The 17,814-nt window shown below is 35.8% G+C and overlaps 1 protein-coding gene across 4 annotated transcripts in view; it reads left to right on the top strand.

The window, feature by feature from the left end:
• The window catches only part of ATG2B (autophagy related 2B), a 47,110-nt gene extending 30,736 nt beyond the window's left edge, over nucleotides 1-16,374 (top strand). For 3 of the 4 annotated variants that reach the window (XM_069018206.1, XM_069018208.1, XM_069018205.1), the window contains exons 31-42: nucleotides 751-977; nucleotides 1,617-1,725; nucleotides 3,416-3,610; nucleotides 4,154-4,255; nucleotides 5,879-5,957; nucleotides 6,787-6,991; nucleotides 7,947-8,016; nucleotides 8,990-9,072; nucleotides 9,576-9,697; nucleotides 9,878-10,032; nucleotides 10,989-11,138; nucleotides 11,907-16,374. In XM_069018206.1, coding sequence (XP_068874307.1) covers nucleotides 751-977; nucleotides 1,617-1,725; nucleotides 3,416-3,610; nucleotides 4,154-4,255; nucleotides 5,879-5,957; nucleotides 6,787-6,991; nucleotides 7,947-8,016; nucleotides 8,990-9,072; nucleotides 9,576-9,697; nucleotides 9,878-10,032; nucleotides 10,989-11,138; nucleotides 11,907-12,137 — 1,728 coding nt within the window. In that variant the 3' untranslated portion in view covers nucleotides 12,138-16,374. The remainder of the gene's footprint in view (nucleotides 1-750; nucleotides 978-1,616; nucleotides 1,726-3,415; nucleotides 3,611-4,153; nucleotides 4,256-5,878; nucleotides 5,958-6,786; nucleotides 6,992-7,946; nucleotides 8,017-8,989; nucleotides 9,073-9,575; nucleotides 9,698-9,877; nucleotides 10,033-10,988; nucleotides 11,139-11,906) is intronic. The other variant, XM_069018207.1, reaches the window with a different exon arrangement.
• The last annotated feature ends 1,440 nt before the right edge of the window (nucleotides 16,375-17,814 follow it).

The raw sequence follows: 17,814 nt of genomic DNA, 5'->3' as shown, positions 1-17,814 counted from the left end.
TCTCAGCACTATGTAATTGTTCTCTGATCTGAATGTTACATTAAGCTGTATTGGCAGTTTTCCTACGTTTTAGTCATGTTTAATCATTGTCATTTTGACTTACAGTAATGGCATACTTAGGAAAAAAATGTGTTAAGCAAAAACCAGCATTTATCAAAACAGTAGCTTTGCACATCTTCTTGTTTTTTGTTCATTTCTCTCTTAATCCAAGCTCTCAATGTTTCTAAGGACCCAAGGTCCTTGCCAAACCTCAGAGAAAAGCTTGTGTGTCACTTTACACCACTGTCTGTCCTCTGCACTGGGTTCATGTTTTCTGGTGGTATTCTTCTTAATAGACAGAAGCAGTTCCTGGGTCCCTGATTGGAGGCTGTACTTTGCCAGTTATAGTTGAGCTTGTTTGTTTCCAAAAGTGCTAATAGGGTAGCCTGGGCTCTTCTGTGGTTTTCTGTTTGCTTTCAGCTAGAACTTTGTTTTGTTTATAGTTTGGGTGGGGAAGTATTTTGTTTTGCTTTGTTTTTTTTTATTGTTGTTTTTAACTACTTTGGAGCTTCTACTTTTCTTTCATATGCTTTTGTCTTTATAAAAAACACTTCTAAACCAATCACGTGTTGTGTAAGCTTTAGAAGACAGTACAGAAAAGTTTTCCTTTTCATAGGAAAGATTTAGACATCTCAATAAAGAAAGATTCCACCTTCTCAATGCTATCACCTTCTCAGTGCTATATGCTTTTTTTTTTTTTTTTTAACTTAGGAAAAAGAGGAAGAGCCAGTTATAAAAATAATGGTTGATGATGCAATCGTTATAAAGGAAAATCATTTCAGCCAACCTATAAAAAAAACGGATACAAGCAAAGCTCCCCTTCATTTTCCTGTTCCTCTTGTACGCTATGTTGTAAAGGAAATCTCTCTTATTTGGCATCTTTATGGCGGAAGGGATTTTGGAACTGCACCACCAACTTCTCCAGCTAAAAGTTTCATGTAAGTGTTTGATCTAATTATGTGGATTAGAAGATTTAGAAATACTTAATTTTCTTTTGATTTGGAGTAATCTTATTGTTCAGTCTCAAGTCTCCCCTGCTTGCTTCTTGGCTGCCTTCTCACAAGGAATCAATCATAGAATGGTTTGGGTTGGAAGGGATTTTAAAGATCATCTAGAATCTTACTCAGTTTAACTTCACAAATCAGGGTGTATTTCTCCCGTGTCTTAACCTGGACAAACTGGGTTTGATTTTGCTGATTTTTTTGGGGGGAATGGAAGGATGCATTTTGTTTTAGGGTAATATTAGAAGTCAAATTTTGCTAAAGAGGTCAGGGCTTAAGGAGCATAAGAGTCAGAATTTACAGGATGTCATGTAAACTAAAGAGTAAAATTATCGCAGCCAAAATTAAGGAAATGTTTTATGAATGTTAATTTGGTGGGATACATACACCTATCATTCTGCTTAGGTATATATTACTTGAAAAAAAAGAAATTATTTGGTTAACAGTAACACAATTTCCATGTTTTTTTGAATATCATTAAAATAGTAATAAGTTACATCCAGTGCATTTCATTTTATATTAACAGTGGGATAATTTTGATCTGCAAAAGCCTGTTTTTCCTTTTTATTTCCCCAGAAGTCCTCATAGTTCTCCTTCTCATACACCAACAAGGCATGGACGGAATACAGCATGTGGAGGAAGAGGAAGAAACCCAGACTTCCTAATGGAAATACAGTTAAGCAAGGTGAATGACAGAAACAGCCATGACTCTCTGTGTGTGGATATCTTTACATGTTATACTCCTTAGAATTCAGTATTATATCTTTCAACAGTATCTACATCTAAGCAATCACTTTGATGGTGATGAAGGTAGAATTTGTTTAACAAAACTGTTAACATTAGCATAATACTTACTTGCTGAATAAGCTTGTTTCTAAAGATGAAGGATATCCATTACAATATTCTTAAAAGTTTTTGTTCATTATAAACAAGTTTTGCAACTGCTATTTTGTTTTTTCTCTCTTTGGTTCCATTCTGAATAGATACACCTGTTATGGAATTAAGTATTCTCACCAAATAAGCAAGATGTAGATCTGTTGAGAGTACTCAGTGTATCAGTTTGGTAACTGGATATGAAATAACATCTAGTTGTATCAGAGTATTGTTCCTTTTTTCCCCTAACATATTTAGCACCCTTCAGGCATAAGTATCTTACTGGTTTTTTTTAAAGCTGTGCTTAGTTCTAACATAGAAACTAGATGCTCTTTTACTGGTGCTGTGAATAGTATTGGTGAGGAGTTAAACATATTTCATGTTAAATGGACCAATAACAGAATCTTTTTAAAATAAGGTTTTTTTCCAATGTTTTCATAAGAATGAAAGGCTCTACATAAAAATAAAGGCCTTTGCATTAGTCTGTGTGCATTTCCAAAACTTAAAATTCATTAGCACTTTAAGCTTGCCAGAAATGTGATACTTAAGGTAGCCTTTTCTAGAAAAAATGTGACATTGCAGTAAAAAAGAAGAAAAAGGGAAGCATTTAATATTCCACCTGGAAAGCTTCCTGTGTAGAATTATAGCCATCTCTTAGTTTGCAGATATTTAATGAGGGTTGGTGTTAGCATGAAGTGGTATAAAGGTTTTTTTCCCTACTTCCTCATACTTGGTACAAGGCTTAATAGTAATGTTTAAAGAAACGAAGGCGAATAGAAGGGGTCACGACCGGTGGGTGTTGCCTTGGATCTCGGGGCCGTGCCGGCAGAGGCCGCTGCCGCGCTCGCTGTGTGCGCTCCGCAGCGTTCCGCTGCCGGCCGGGATGCGGCGTGGGCAGGGGGGGACCGGGGATGGCTTGTAGCTCACCGCGGCTGGAAATGAGAGCTACATCAAGGGGTCGCCAGATGAACATAACTTGGAATTTAAGAAAAATACTGAATTAGAATATTAATAGAGTAAAGTGAGTAAAAAAAAAGGAAACGACCACAAGAAGCCACTTGAGAAGTCAGTTGATAGGGAAGAAACATTTTTTTCTTTAAGTGTTAGAGGGTCCAGGATTCAAGACTTGCAAGATTGCCTGGTACAGGCTTCACCTTGAGGTGAGAAAGATACCAGGCTTGAGAAGAAAAAGCTGAGTGAATGTTAAAAAAAAGTGAAATTAGTTCCTTTTACAGACTTTTTGGTTTTGCTTGAATTTGCATGCTAAAATACAAACATCTGCACAACTAGAAATTGGAAGATTTCTAGTGCTAGATATGTAAAAACCTGAATAGTTTCAGAAATCTTAATATCATTTCTGTAAATTTAAAACAGTAGACAGCTTTAAAAGTTCTTATGTGTGGTGTGCTTTCCTGGTTCTTTGTTTATTTTTTAAAGAAGTATTCTGCTGTTAAATGTTGTTTTTCAATGAAACTGATTATGCTGGCTTTCCATTTTAAAAGGTGAAATTCCAGCATGAGGTGTATCCTCCAGGTGGTGCAGAAGGGGAATCCTGTCTGTTGGAGCAGCCAGTGTCACGACAAGTTTTTATTGTTCAGGACCTGGAGATCAGAGATCGCTTAGCGACTTCACAGATGAATAAATTTCTCTATCTCTACTGCAGTAAGGAGATGCCCAGAAAAGCACATTCAAACATGGTATAGCTATGAAATATGTTAATTCATTACAATTAGAGTGGTTGAACTATCATTTTGGGGGCCATGTACACTTAATCTTGCAGAAGCAGAAACATGAGTTCATGGAACACTGAAGTAATATAATTTGTTGGTAGTTATTTGCTTGACTCTTTGTGGATATTAAAACTAATTCAAAAGTCAGTTTGAATGTTCGCACGTCAGGTATTAATGGGTTTGAGACTGTCAGGACTATTTTGGTAGCTTTCACAATTTGGTTTTGAGCACATGTCTGCTTGTATCATTAATGATACAAGCAGACATTCACTTTTCACTACACATGCAGATTGGTATTTTTATGGTATACAGTAATCTTACTGGTTCTAAAAAGGATTTATTAATTTTTTGGGGAGCTTCTTTTAACTTTATTTTTTTATAACATTCAGAGTAAGTTTTTATTCAATACTGTAACTGCTAAGTGGAATCATACTAGTGCTGAGGTTTTGCAGTAAAAGCTTTTCCTGGCTGGTGTTCTGAGATTTAATAATTGTGTTGGGTTTTTTTCAGTTGACAGTTAAAGCATTGCATGTCCGTCCAGAGTCTGGCAGATCCCCCCAGGAATGTTGTTTACGTGTTTCACTAATGCCACTTCGCCTCAATATTGACCAGGTGGGTTGTGCCAGTGCAAAAAAAAGCAAATTGTTTTCTTTATTTAATTATACTTGGGGTTTCTTTTAACCCAGATACTTTTAGCCATCATACATATTTTATGTTTTACTTTTTCCTGGTGTGATACCTTTTTTATTTAATCTTTAATCTCTGTTGTTCCATTTATATCCATGCTAGAACTTGCCTTCTGCTGCAGCTAATACAAAGACTAGATTTTTTTATTTAAAAACTAAGAATATCTTTAGGCAAAGCTGTTTTCTCAGTAAGTTTTCCTCCTGAAACTTCTGATAATCTCAAAGGGTTTGAAATCACAGCTTTTAAAAAGAACACTTATTCTTGAGTGGTCTGGTTTTGTTTGTTCATGAAGCGACTTCATTGTTTTAATTGAAAAAGGTTAATAATTAATCTAGAAGTGGTTCACAACATGTTAGTCAAGGGCACTTGGCACTCAGGAAATGCTTCTAATAACTTGAAGGCTTTGTCTTGCTATCAACTGCAGTGGCAGGAAGAACAGAAATTGTTTTACTTTCTTTAGCAGGCCTTTGTGCAAGGTATTTTTGATATATTCAAGAAATATTTGGGTTTTTTCTAAAGCAGTAAGAGCTATATATGTTTGTGCAGGCAAATGTAAAGTGCAGTTATTACTCTTTGTTGAGGCATTTCTTCCTTAATTTGTCATCTGCAGAGAGATATGTGGGGTTTAGGTTTTTTAAGAGCATAATTAGGATTTCCGTTACCTACTTTTTCTTTCTTTCAACACACATTGGAGACCAGGTTTACCTTTTGCTATTAGCAAAATTGAACTCTATCTAGTCTGCAATAATTTCATCTAGAAAAAAAGAGCCTGGAAATACTGCCATCTAGGTAGGAAATGTGTTCCTTCTTGGTTACTTTTTCAAGTCTTTCGTCCTTTAAACCATAAACAAAATTCACCTTTACCACTTCTATGAAATTAACCACAGCTTTTTGGAAGCACAGGGCTGCATGCAGTCATATTAGAAATATTTGTTATTACTACTTAAGCTGTCATTCTTACCAGCTGAAAGTAAAAACGGAAAAAAAAGTCCAGTTGTCATCAATGATAGGTGGAATAAGGCACCAGTGTGATGCATCTGTCCAAAAAAGAAACTGGGATGTAATACCTTTAAGACATCATTAAGACATTAATACCATAGATATTAATGACTTTTAATGAAGCAGTGATGAGACTTGATTTGTAATTATTTGATTGACTTTGACAGTATTAGAGAAGAATATAAACTATACTTAAATACCTTCTACTGCAAATCAGAGAAAAGTTTATAGCCATTAAAACACCTGTGTTCTGGACCAGTCTCCAAAAAGAGAGTAGAAATGACAAAAATAACCCTGAATTTTTAAGACAGAGCTAGATAGCTCATGAAATCCTATTATATGGAGCAAGGGGCATTGGCCAAGAGGGTCTTCCTGGTTTCTGTCCTACATTTCTATGTGGTTTTTGCATATGTTAAAGATTCAAAAACAAAAAAATTTTTTTTGTTTCATTTCTGCATAGAAATAGAGCTGGAATAGTAGGTAATGTTTTTAGAGAGTTGTGTCTTTGTATTTATTTTAACCTGATTGTATTTTCATTTTTGCCATTAGGATGCCTTGTTTTTCTTGAAGGACTTTTTCACTAGCCTTTCTACAGAAGTAGAACTCTTAGTTACTCCAGATCCTGAAGGTATATTTCTAAAAAAAACCTAACATAATAGTGCCACTTCCTTCTCCTTTAATTTTTGTACGTGTCTATAAATTCACATGTGAATCTTGTGTGTATAAAAACTTGTTTGGGGGTTTGAGCACTAACATTAATGACTGGTTCTTTAGAACACAGAAACTTTAGGTATTTAAGCTTTTTATTTTATAAATGTGAACAAAGGTCTTCAACACCTGGAATCTTAATTCTACAGAAGGTTTAACCAAAATTGGAGCATATTTAATAAAAGCTTTTAAAAAAGTTGAGGACTGTGTATATGCCGTTGGGAGTTATTAGTAGATAAAACAAATACATTGTGCTGCTTATTTATAAACTTGAACTCTGTGTTAGACAACTTCAAGCTGTTAGACAAACATACTGTTTTATGCCAGAGGTATTAAATGATGTATGTATGCAGCTGAAGCAGTACTTCTAATCAATTATACACTCTGATGCAAAAGCAGTATATATTGGAAAGCACATTTCCACTATTAGCTATATTTGGGCATTTGTTAGAAGCTATACTTTACCTATTTCTGTTGAGATGTCATGCTAAAATGCATAGGTGATGAAGCCCTGTGCAATACTGCCATTAGATCCAGATGTATTATTTATGCTGATGCACAAACCTCAACATAAGCTGCATGTAATAGCTTTTACTAATAACTAAGAGAATTTAAATATTGCCCTGCTAATAATTCCTACTAATGAGCATTAGAACTTACTAAGGACACAGTAATTGCGTAAATACACTCTTTCTGTAATCCCTGTGAAAAATATGAGTCACTTAACTGTGTATAACTTCTTTTCTTAGTTAAAAAGTCTCCTGGTGCTGAAGTTACATGTAGTTTGCCTAGGCATGTCAGCAGCCTTAAGGAACCAAGTCCAGTCATTTCTTTTTCATCACACAAGCAAGCAAATGAAAATGGCAGCATTGATTCTATGGATGTGGTTAATGGAGAAGATGATCATTTCTCACAAGAAACGACGTCATACAATGATCAGCCAGTATTTTTCAGGTAAACTTTTGTTACAAAATTTCAAGTGACACATAGCTATTCTGCTGAATGTTTTAAGAAAGTGTGGTGATAAACTATCAGACCTTAGGGCAAGGTGCATTTTTTTTTTGTTGTTTATTGGCTGGTTGTGGAAAGCAAATATATTTATTTCTATCACTGGAAGTTCACCAGTGATTTTTATTAACTTTTGCACGCTACTGTGCACAAGGAAATAAAAATTAAATCTTCACCACATACAGAACCAGTAATGAGATGTTTTACAAATGCATAAAAAGAGCAGTGTTTGTACTCTTAAGTCTAACTATAAATTAGATCTAATATAATCAGAGATGTGAGTATATAAAGGAAGAGCATATAAGGATGTAATGGAAGAGAGGTATGGAATTAAAATATCACAAGAGGAAGTCTAATGTAGCCCTGACTGAGAAGTGACTATGAAAATTGTAGCTTGTTATGCAGAAGCTTTTTCATATGCATTCAGATCATAAGTGCCTCTAACAATAGATGTGTGCTGTGGTATGCAGTGCAGAGCTAAATTGTATTAACGTGGTTGTGGTTCTGTTTCACCACATACATTACCAACAGAATTTTTTATCAAGTTCCACTTGCAGGACTAAATTTTGCCTGCAGAACCATCATTTTGTGGGTGTGTGTTTGTTTGTTTGAACATAGAGATGCTCACTTGCAGGATTAGTAGCACATTTGCAGGACTGTTAAATTTATTAGAAATGCTAATCTGAACTAGATGTGAATAAATCAAGAAAAGCTGAATTTGCCACTGTATTTTGTAAATTTATTCTGAAGTACTAGCACAGTAACTAAAGAATTTATGGTTTACAAAAAAAGGTATGACATCTTATTCCAGGAGGATGGGAAGCCATGAGTTTCTTTTTGGAAGAATAATTTTTTTTCCTTTTCATGTTTCTCACGATAATATTTTCTTTGTATGTCCCAGAGAATTTCGCTTTACCTCAGAAGTTCCAATACGGCTCGATTACCATGGCAAGCACGTATCAATGGATCAGGTGTGTGTCTAATGCTGATGCCCTAGAGCAAAAATTTGATGTTGCTTGTTTTGCTTTCCCCTCCCTGCTCCCCATTATTTGGGGTGTATTTTTATGGTCACTACTCATTAAGGATGTGATCATGATAAAATCTAGAACACTTTTTTTCCCCTTTAGTTTCAGTAAAGCTTTGTTTCACTTTTAATTGGAAAACTTGGGGGTGGATCCCCCACATATGATTAACTCAGGCTGGAACTTGATTGTCACATTTACAAGCTCAGTGATTGTCTTGAAAGCATAGCATAGAGCTGCAGTGCCCCTCAAAGTATGACACCACTGTCTGGTGCCAGAATCGTGCATTTTATTTTACTTTTTCCTCATTAATGCCAGAATAAAATATTGTTGTTTGTTGTCCTTGTTTGCTTTCCTTGCAGTCTAGTAACATATGGGTGTTGGTGGCAATGGCAGAATCTATTACATATGAAAAAAATGCTCATGGTTCTTGTTAAAATATGCATTCTTTATCACACTGAGTTTAGAAGCAGACATCAAAAAATCCTGTTTGCACAACAAGAGTTGTACTTTGTCATAGGAAATCAGTAAGAAAATATGGGAAAGTGAAAGCAGCAACTTCTTGAATTTGCCTGGCTATCAGAAATCAAGACATGAAATATGGTAGCTTTAGAATGACTGTAATGACTGGAACACACTAAAGCCAGAGCTATGTTTACATAATTTATTGCAGCTTATTATTTCTGAAGAAGTCCTCTCATATCCAGATGTTTTTCTTGCAGTTGCAGGTTAAGCCAAGTTTCCTTTTTTTGCAAGTTTCCATGTGACATGATTCATAGCATTGTAACAAGTAGGATTTGGGAGACTGGGGGAGAATGTTTAGACAGAATACCTGTGAGTAAGAGTTGAGATGATGAAGTTATTTCTCACAGGTTGTATGGGTTGAGTAAATTTATGTGATAACAAAATATTTCACTTACAGGGAACACTAGCTGGGATTCTTATTGGGCTTGCTCAGTTGAACTGCTCAGAATTAAAGCTGAAGAGGCTTTGTTACAGACATGGGTAAGTTTGTCAAAATGTAGATGAACATTGCTATTGCAAATTGAACAAGTTTATGGGGAATAACTGAGCATTGCAAATGCAAAGCAAATTTTCTGTTAAGATGCCCTTCTAAAATCCAAAATGCTTTTTGACCTTACAAATATTTCTTGATTCTAGGTTTTTTTGAAATACATATGTAATTCAAGAAGAACTTCTAATTCAGAACAGAATTTAATATATGTGCTAGTCTTGGTGATAAACTCTTAATTTTAGTTTTATATTCACTTCCTGTGGAACTGGATGTGATTATACAGTTTTGAGTTTGTTTTATGAAGCATATACATTTGAAATGCTTGGCTTAGGCAACAGCAGCAAAAGATGACACTTGAAAAAGCTTTCCTTTTGTTTAAATGGCATCTTTTACTTTGATGAATAATAAATGTATGTATTTTATTAGGAATTGTCTGTTTTTAAAAAAATTAATAATTCTATTTACTTTAGTTTAATAATTCTATTTACTTTAGTTTATTAGGTGTGGATAAATTGTTCTCCTATGCCATCAGTGAATGGCTTAATGATATAAAGAAAAACCAGCTACCAGGAATTTTGGGAGGAGTAGGGCCTATGCATTCGCTTGTGCAGTTAGGTAAGTTAATTCTTGCTCCTATTCAGCTACATACAAATGTGTTTCTTTAAAAACCAAACGACACCTCTCCCCCTCAAAAAACCACCACAAACCATGTTGACTCTTGTTTTCACTTCCTTTCGAGGCATTCTGCTTATCTAAGAGAACATTCTGACTCTGGTGTTATGCCTTCATTTTCAGTGCAAGGTCTGAAAGACCTGGTGTGGCTGCCAATAGAGCAGTACCGCAAGGATGGTCGTATTGTCAGAGGCTTTCAAAGAGGAGCAGCTTCCTTTGGTACTTCCACTGCGATGGCAGCATTGGAGCTAACAAACAGAATGGTTCAGACTATACAGGTAGAGCGTATTACTCCTGAAGTTAGATGTAAAATGAGAGGTGTGGCCAGTAAGTGCTCTAGATTAAGTAATATCTTAATGCTATAGATTTAAGTTTGGAAGCATGTATTAAAAAAAAAAAAAAAAATAAGGACAGCTGTATAAATAGGAGAGCTGAGACTGGGTAGAGCTTGCACCAGTCTGTGAGGTTAGAACTATGGCATCAAATGCAATGGTTGGAAAATTGTGTTAAACTACTTCTGAAGACCCAAGGTGCTGCTTGTTTCTTGATATATTTAATATATTATAATGTACAATTTCATTCAAAAATGTTCAGCCTCACTAAAAAATCACTGATATTGAGAAAGAGGAGTTCTTTGTGCATGTGTACTACCCAGTAGTAGATTCGTACCTTTTTTTAAAACACCCAAGCAAGTATTTTTTTCTGTAGATCTACACAAAGTCTATAAAGCTTCCTGGATTTAACCCTAAGGTAATCTTGGATTAAAGTGTTAATAATTTATGTTTCTTAATATAAAATATATGGAAATGTAATGAAAATACACTTTTACCACCTAATCTTGCAAAAATAGTATATGCGCCTAAGCTTGAAGATATATAGTCAAAAAACCAGTGATATTAATCACAGGTGGGATTATATGAGTGCTTGCATGTTTGTAAGAAATACCATTGATCAAATGTTCAGTTTCTGTCTTGAGCATTTTATTCAGTTTAGAGGATGCCTTTGAAGAGACAACAAAACCAAACCTACAACATTCATTCTTTCATTATGGAATTAATGTATAGTTAGAGCTGCACATTCCAGAAGTTCTTGTACAAAACCTTAATCTGATGCAAATGAATATTATTTGTGGAATAAGAATTTTTTATTTCAGTGACATCACCCTATTAGTAGCTTAAATTTGTGGTTGGGTGCTATAACACTTACATGTTTTGCATTTGCTCCTCATGTGCAGGCAGCTGCAGAAACTGCTTATGACATGGTATCACCAGGGCCTACCTTTATTGAAGCAAAAAAGATCAAACGGTTCCCTCGCCATCGCTTGGCTCATCAGCCGGTCGACCTGCGGGAGGGTGTAGCCAAAGCATACAGTGTTGTGAAAGAGGTGAGTGCAGAAGCAATTGTTGGGAACCAAAATTAAGAATTATTTCCTAAAACAGCGAATAAAATAACAGATGTTAGTTTAGGCTGGCCAAATGGAGGAGGAGATTTCAGCTTTGAACAAGACTTCATCAATAATCATAAACTAACAGAAATCTAGAATGGATTAAGCAGAAAAAAGCTAAGATGTCATGCAGATGAGTGTGAACAGGACTTGAGTGCTCTGCTATTGGGATGGTTTACAATTATTCTGAGCCACGTAAACTTGATTTCCTGTGCTGTGTCATCCATCCTTCCCTTTCTGCTCGACCACCTTTGCAGTTACTGTTAATTCTGAGGGAGGTAGTGTTTAAGCATAATGCAAGATTTAAGAGAAATGAAACCTTCCTCTACTGTGACAGTGTATTTTAAATTAGAATGCTGACCTGATTTTATTGTATTTTGTGTTTTACTTTGTTAGTTGCACCTTATGTCTATGAAGTAAGGTGTCAACTGAGTTTTTCAATAGTTCACAGTACCCCGCAGCTTCTTCCCTTATGTGCAAGATGTGCCACCAGAAGTTGCATAAAATATTTGCATCTCTAAGTTCACAGGAGTGTTATTTTAAGCCTCATTAGAAGAACTAAATCATATTTATATCAGTATTGATTTAGTACAGTTATAAAACAAATCTCCAAGAAGAAAAATGCTGAGCAGTTTAAAATTTCTCTTAAAACTAGGAGAGGATGCTTTTTCTTTTTCGGTGTAACTGATTTCCTTTATTTTCTGAAAGGGGATTACGGACACAGCCCAAACCATCTATGAGACTGCTGCTCGTGAGCATGAGAACAGAGGAGTCACTGGAGCAGTAGGAGGAGTCCTCCGCCAAATTCCACCAACTGTGGTGAAACCTTTCATCGTTGCAACAGAGGCAACCTCAAACGTTCTGGGTGGAATGAGAAACCAGATCAGGCCAGATGTGCGTCAAGAAGAGTCTCAGAAATGGCGCCTTGGGGAGGATTGAGATTGTAAATCTGGCTCAGCAGGCAGGTAGCAAGGCTGGAAATGAAGAAGAATGTCCTGTTGGCAGCTTTAGATGGAGCTCACTTTGTTTTGTCATGATCATCTCAGGAACAAATGAGGTTTTCCAACTGTTATTAGCAAAACATTCAACCAAAAAGATTTATGAAGTGAAAAGCAAATTGGTACGTGCTTATACTGTGTGTTACCAATACATTTGGTAGATAGTGCCAAACATAGTGAAGCATGCGCTGCCAACTCAGAGACATGCTTGCTCTGTTCCATTTACCATATTTTTCTTGGTAGATTTGACATCTGAAGCAGTAGCCTGTACGGTGAAGCTCAGTGGACTTAAAAGAGGTTTTGTGACCATAGTCAAAGAACTGTCTTCAGTAAAGGGCTCTGCAGATGTTCTTCACTGACTAGAGGATAAAAGCTTTCATTGTGGACATGAGACATGAGGCTGTCTAATATGGAAGCAGATCAGATAATATTGTTTAGTGGTCATAAGCATCGCTTTTAGCGTGGCACTTACAGCAAGGACAAGCTTGATAACCATTCAGAGTTTAGATTCAGTGTCAATACACCTACAGAGAGAATTTGTTCCTAAATATTAAATACCTACTTTTGTGGGTTTTTGAAGAACCTGAATGTTACAGAAATGTTCTGTTGTGTTGCACTTTAAAGGATATGGCCTGTATATTGTGCTTTTTTTATAGTGTGAATAAAATGTAATGTGCATTATCCTTTATGTGGTTTAGAATCTTACACAAATTATTGAAAAGAGCATCATTTGATGATGATCCTCCAGAAAAGTGTCTTAAATTTATTTAAACTCATTATATGTAAAAACTTTTTTGTCTACTGCTACACTAATTACAATGCTAAAAATGCCTACTCTTCAGGAAAACAATTAATTATAATTGTTGCCAACAGTTCTTTGTAAGAATGAAAAATCATAAGTAAAAACATTTCATAATTTCATAGTTAAAAGGCTATACAGACTTTATTTCAGTAATCTGCTTTTATTTAAAGTTCATATTGTTGCGAAGTTGCTGCTCTCACAAGGTATTCTTAATTTAGATTGTGTGTCATCATAATTTGACAGTGAGTATTTGGGGTCCTTTAGTTGCAACTGGGAATGGGTGAGAGGTTTTAAAAAAAAGGACAGCAAAACTTCAAAAATCAAAGTTGGTACTGACATTATTTACTGTTTAGTAGGTGACCAGGGTCTCCACAGAGCTTTATTAAGCACCTGACATTGCACCATTTTGGGGCAGTCAAAAGTCTTGGCGATAGATGTGCAATAATGAACTTCTTTTGTCTTGTATTAGCAAAAACTGGAGAATAAAAAGTAAAGATTCTTTTGAATAGAAAAATACTCCTTTTGAATTTCAGTAGATTAAACTTTGAATGACTAGCCAGTAAGTAAGTTTGTCATAGTTCTGTGCTAGTCATAAGTGGAAATCCTGCCCATATGCCATGTGGAAAATCCCCACTGAAAGGGGGACATCAGATACTATTGATCAGTCTCAAAGGTTGATGAGGAAGTATTTTCCCTCCCTTTGTTTAGTACCTGCCACTAGCAGAAACTTTGCTGATGGGCCCTACAGGACAAACAGGAGGGTATGAAGGAAGATAATTGCTGCTTGTTATGCTACTACATGCTTGTTCATGGTACTACAATAGCTATTCCTGAACACCAAAGAATCTGGCTCAGCAGTAAATGATTTGAAAATGTCCTCTCTGTTGGGAAGACTTCTGCAGTCTACTTTATTATTTTTCAGAAAACAAAGCTCCAGGTAAAAACAAATTGCTGTATAGGGTGACAGGTGATATTATAAAGTTTTGTTTCAATTCATTGGAATCGTTTAAGTTGTGGTACACTTTGAAGATCTGGTTATTTCAGTTAAATGACTTGCTGCAAGCAGGAGGAGATGCTTTTTAGAGCAAAAATACCTGCAGATTTAATAACATGAAATATTTTTTGATGTAAAAGTACTTGCTGTAGTGCATACTTCTCTTCAGTCATTAGAGAGCTCTGCTTTAGTGAGAGCTCAAAGCATGAGCATTTTGCACAGGAATGAGTTTCATGTTTGCAGTGTGGCACCTCCTGAATGCCTTCTCAAGAAGTGGTGGTGAATCAATGCAAGTAAGTAGCAGTGCATCTTTTTCATTGGCAATTACTATACTAGTAATTAGCTAGTACTAGTAAATAGCTAATCCAGTTCATCCACTTAGAGTACACTGCAGTAGCATAAATCTACATATTTTCTTCCTTTCAGACACTGCTGAAAAGGAGTTGTGGCATTTCAGTGTTCTTTTCTTTTTCAATTCTGTCAAGATCTGATTGTACTGCAAGGCAATTAGAATATATTTTTATATGAGGGCATGATGTCAAGGTAAAACATTTTTATAGCGTGTCTCTCATTGTCAGCAATACAGATTGTACAAATTTATTAAACTTCACTTTTCACTATGTAAACCCTCTCATTTACTGCTTGCACTTTATTGAGCCTTTTCAGTGAAACTGATTCTAAATTTTTTTCAACATTTTATTTTGGAAATAGTTTTTTAATTTTTGGGTGTATATTCTGCATTGTTGCAGTGTTTGAAATGTTTAAAATAACAAAAAAAAATATTACAAAACTTAGCAAACTAGTCTTTACATTAAGACCAGTTTGCAGAATGTGTCTTGTAGGGCATGGCTTGTGTTTTAAATCAAAAAGTGTCATGTATGAGAAGGGATTCATCAAATGCTCTGCTCAATACTGTAAGAGTTTTCAAGCACTTAAAAAAATACACAAGATGACGTTTGACTGGACATATTTCCTGGAAAGGTAAGCTTATGGCTAACATTACTGTATTCTTCATTAGCACAAGGAGATTGACAAAAATACTGTTGTACTTGAATTTTCCACTGAAATTAGTTGCTATAGATATGGGCAGTTTTCATATTTGTGGAGGCTGTAAACTGGCATAGACTATGTTTAATTCTCTCCAAATACTCTAACAGTACTAGTGCTATTCCTGTTACTTAGCCCAACACCATCCTAATAGACAGAACTGTCATCCTGGGTTTTCTTAAATTTCCAGGCGTTTCAAATAATACATTGATGAGTGCCTCGGAAACACCTGAAAAAAAGTCAGCCATCTTTTGTAAAACAAACAAACCATTCTTGCTAAGAATCTTAGCAGTGACTGAGAGCAGCAAATCAACACATCCATGCAAAGGCAGCTTCCATTTTCTTTCCACTGTCTCTTCTAAAATCCTGCAGGTTTTTAGCAGTGCAGTGTACCCTGTGTGTACTTGCCTAATGATCAGCATTGTCAGTGACTCACTGGATAATCCCCCGTGAGTTCATCTGTGCTTCTGTTTGCTCACTAAGTGGTTGATTGTGAACATCCATTGCTTGCTTTCATTTACTGTTCCTTAATTGAGTTGCCAAGAGAGGTTTCTTAATAAACCAAAAAGCTGTTCAATGGTTATGAACAAGACACTCTTACCAAACATGATCCATACACCTGCAAATGTGATACTGATTTTCCTTTAAATATTGAAATGTATGCATTTTGTAAAACAATGAAATCCAAGAATTTGTTTAGAGTAGATAAATACTTCTAAATCTTTTGAATACCAGAAATGCCCCTGCAATATAAGTCAGAAAATGTGTGGGTATGTATGTCAGTTTGGATCCTAGTGTGTACAGTTCTTCAATCTCCAGGCCTCATGATTTAAGCTTCTGACAACTGTTTTAAGTTGCTCTACATGCTGAGTCTTGTTTACAATTAAATATTAGATACTTACAAGTCAAATACATAAATACAAACCATGCATTTGTACTGGATTTCTTAATTGTAAGGTAGCTCAGACAGACACACAGCAATTTGTGTATATGTTTGTGTATATTTTTTACATTTTTGCACTTACAGTAGTTTTGTGGTATTGTTTGTATATAGTTTGCTAGTGTAAAGAATATAATGTCATGAAATAGAAACCACTGTTGAAGGGAATTGACTATTTCAACTTGAGTTATTTTGCTTAAAGTTCTTGTCCCCTTAGTATGTCCTTGAGAATTATTTTTAACCATAATTTGTATGGCACCAAAAGTATATATTTTACCATATTAAAATGCTGAAAGGCCTGAGTGCAAATAGGTTGTCTGTTCAATACATTTAATGGAAAATCCCCCCACAAATTTGTAACAATACAAAAATAAATATCTTAATTTGTTCCTTGAGTTGGTTTTCTCTACCTGTGAATATAACTGACACAGAAAACAGTCTCCCAAAGTACCAGAATTAACTGTTAAAGCTAAGAGTTGTACCTCAAAAAGAAATACACTAACTAAAAAAGAGAAGGTTTTAAAATTGCATGGAGGTCAAAAGGTAGGAAGTTAATTAAGCTGGCTGATATAACCTGAAACCACTTCTGTTGTGCATCAGCAAAGCTCTCTACCTGAATGATCAGATTTTGTGTCCCCCAGAGGCCTGTTGCTGCATTTAGTTACTAAGAATGTATTTCTTATTTCTGCATTTAGTGGAGACTTTTAAAGCTTTATTAGCTTCCCAGCCCTGTGAAGAATGCAAAATAATTCCCTTCAGGATGCTTCTCTGATGCCCACATGTGTTTAGTTACAAGCATCTGAAAAGAGATCTTAGAATTCTGAATACTGGTCAATATTAAATGCTGATGCCAGTGCCAGATCCCAGAAGAATGTGACAGGTGTAAACAATTTTCTCTTGTGTTTTGTAATGATGTTATAATTTGTGACAGATAACTGAGGTTTCAGAGCTGTTTTGTTCTGAAACAGAGTGATTACATGAAAGCAGAACTTACTGAAGGGCAACAATGAAGTATTCATGGCCCCACAGGCAAGGAAGCAGTTCCAGCTTAGGTGTTTGTCATGAGGATCTGTGAGATAAGCTGTAGTGTAATTCTGTTTTCAGGCTTTTATTCGTGTGTGTAATTATTTGCTCTGTTGTTGATTTCTGTCTTTATTAAGAGCATGGGTGTTAAATTTGGCTCTTGTAGGTTGAAGACTGGAAGGGAGCCTCCAAGGAGGAAAAAAGATGTGAAACCATTAGAGCAGGAGGAAGCTTACTTCAGTTTTGGAGATATGCCGCAGACCTCAACAAGATGGAGCTTGGTCCACTGTAGCTCATGAGCACAAAGATAAAATAAGTATGAGCTGTTTCCATTAGAAACCTTTAACTTGCACCTTTAGACTTCCAACACTTGGTTGTTGTTAGGTACTGAGGATTTGTTGGTGGCCCCAACAACTTCATGAATCTCCCAGGATAACTTTCTTTCCCTTCTTCTCCCAGATGAGTTTGAAAATACTTCCTACTGTGTGTACAACACAGTCTGGGGGAGACTTAGGGTTGTGAGTTTGAGGATGTTCGACAGTTCTGCACTGTCATCACAACAGTCCTTGGCCGAATGGGAGGTGCAGGCAGAGTGAGCTGAACCACAGAAAATTAAATGGTACTCTGAGAGTGCTGATAAGACCACAGCATGGGTATATGCTTTGCTATGCTGAGTATTGTACAGATCTGGATTCATTGCAGCTGATGGAAAGCCAGATAGCACAGAGACCTGGGAATGATCAATAGAGGCATGTGCACAACACTTGGTACTGTGGATGGAAAAGTGATAGAATAGCAAAGTATGCCATGAG

The sequence above is a fragment of the Aphelocoma coerulescens genome, chromosome 5, assembly GCF_041296385.1.
Source record: "Aphelocoma coerulescens isolate FSJ_1873_10779 chromosome 5, UR_Acoe_1.0, whole genome shotgun sequence".
In the NCBI taxonomy this organism is placed as follows: domain Eukaryota; kingdom Metazoa; phylum Chordata; class Aves; order Passeriformes; family Corvidae; genus Aphelocoma; species Aphelocoma coerulescens.
Note: the sequence above shows the minus strand (reverse complement) of the source record. Positions and strands in the feature narration are given on the sequence as shown.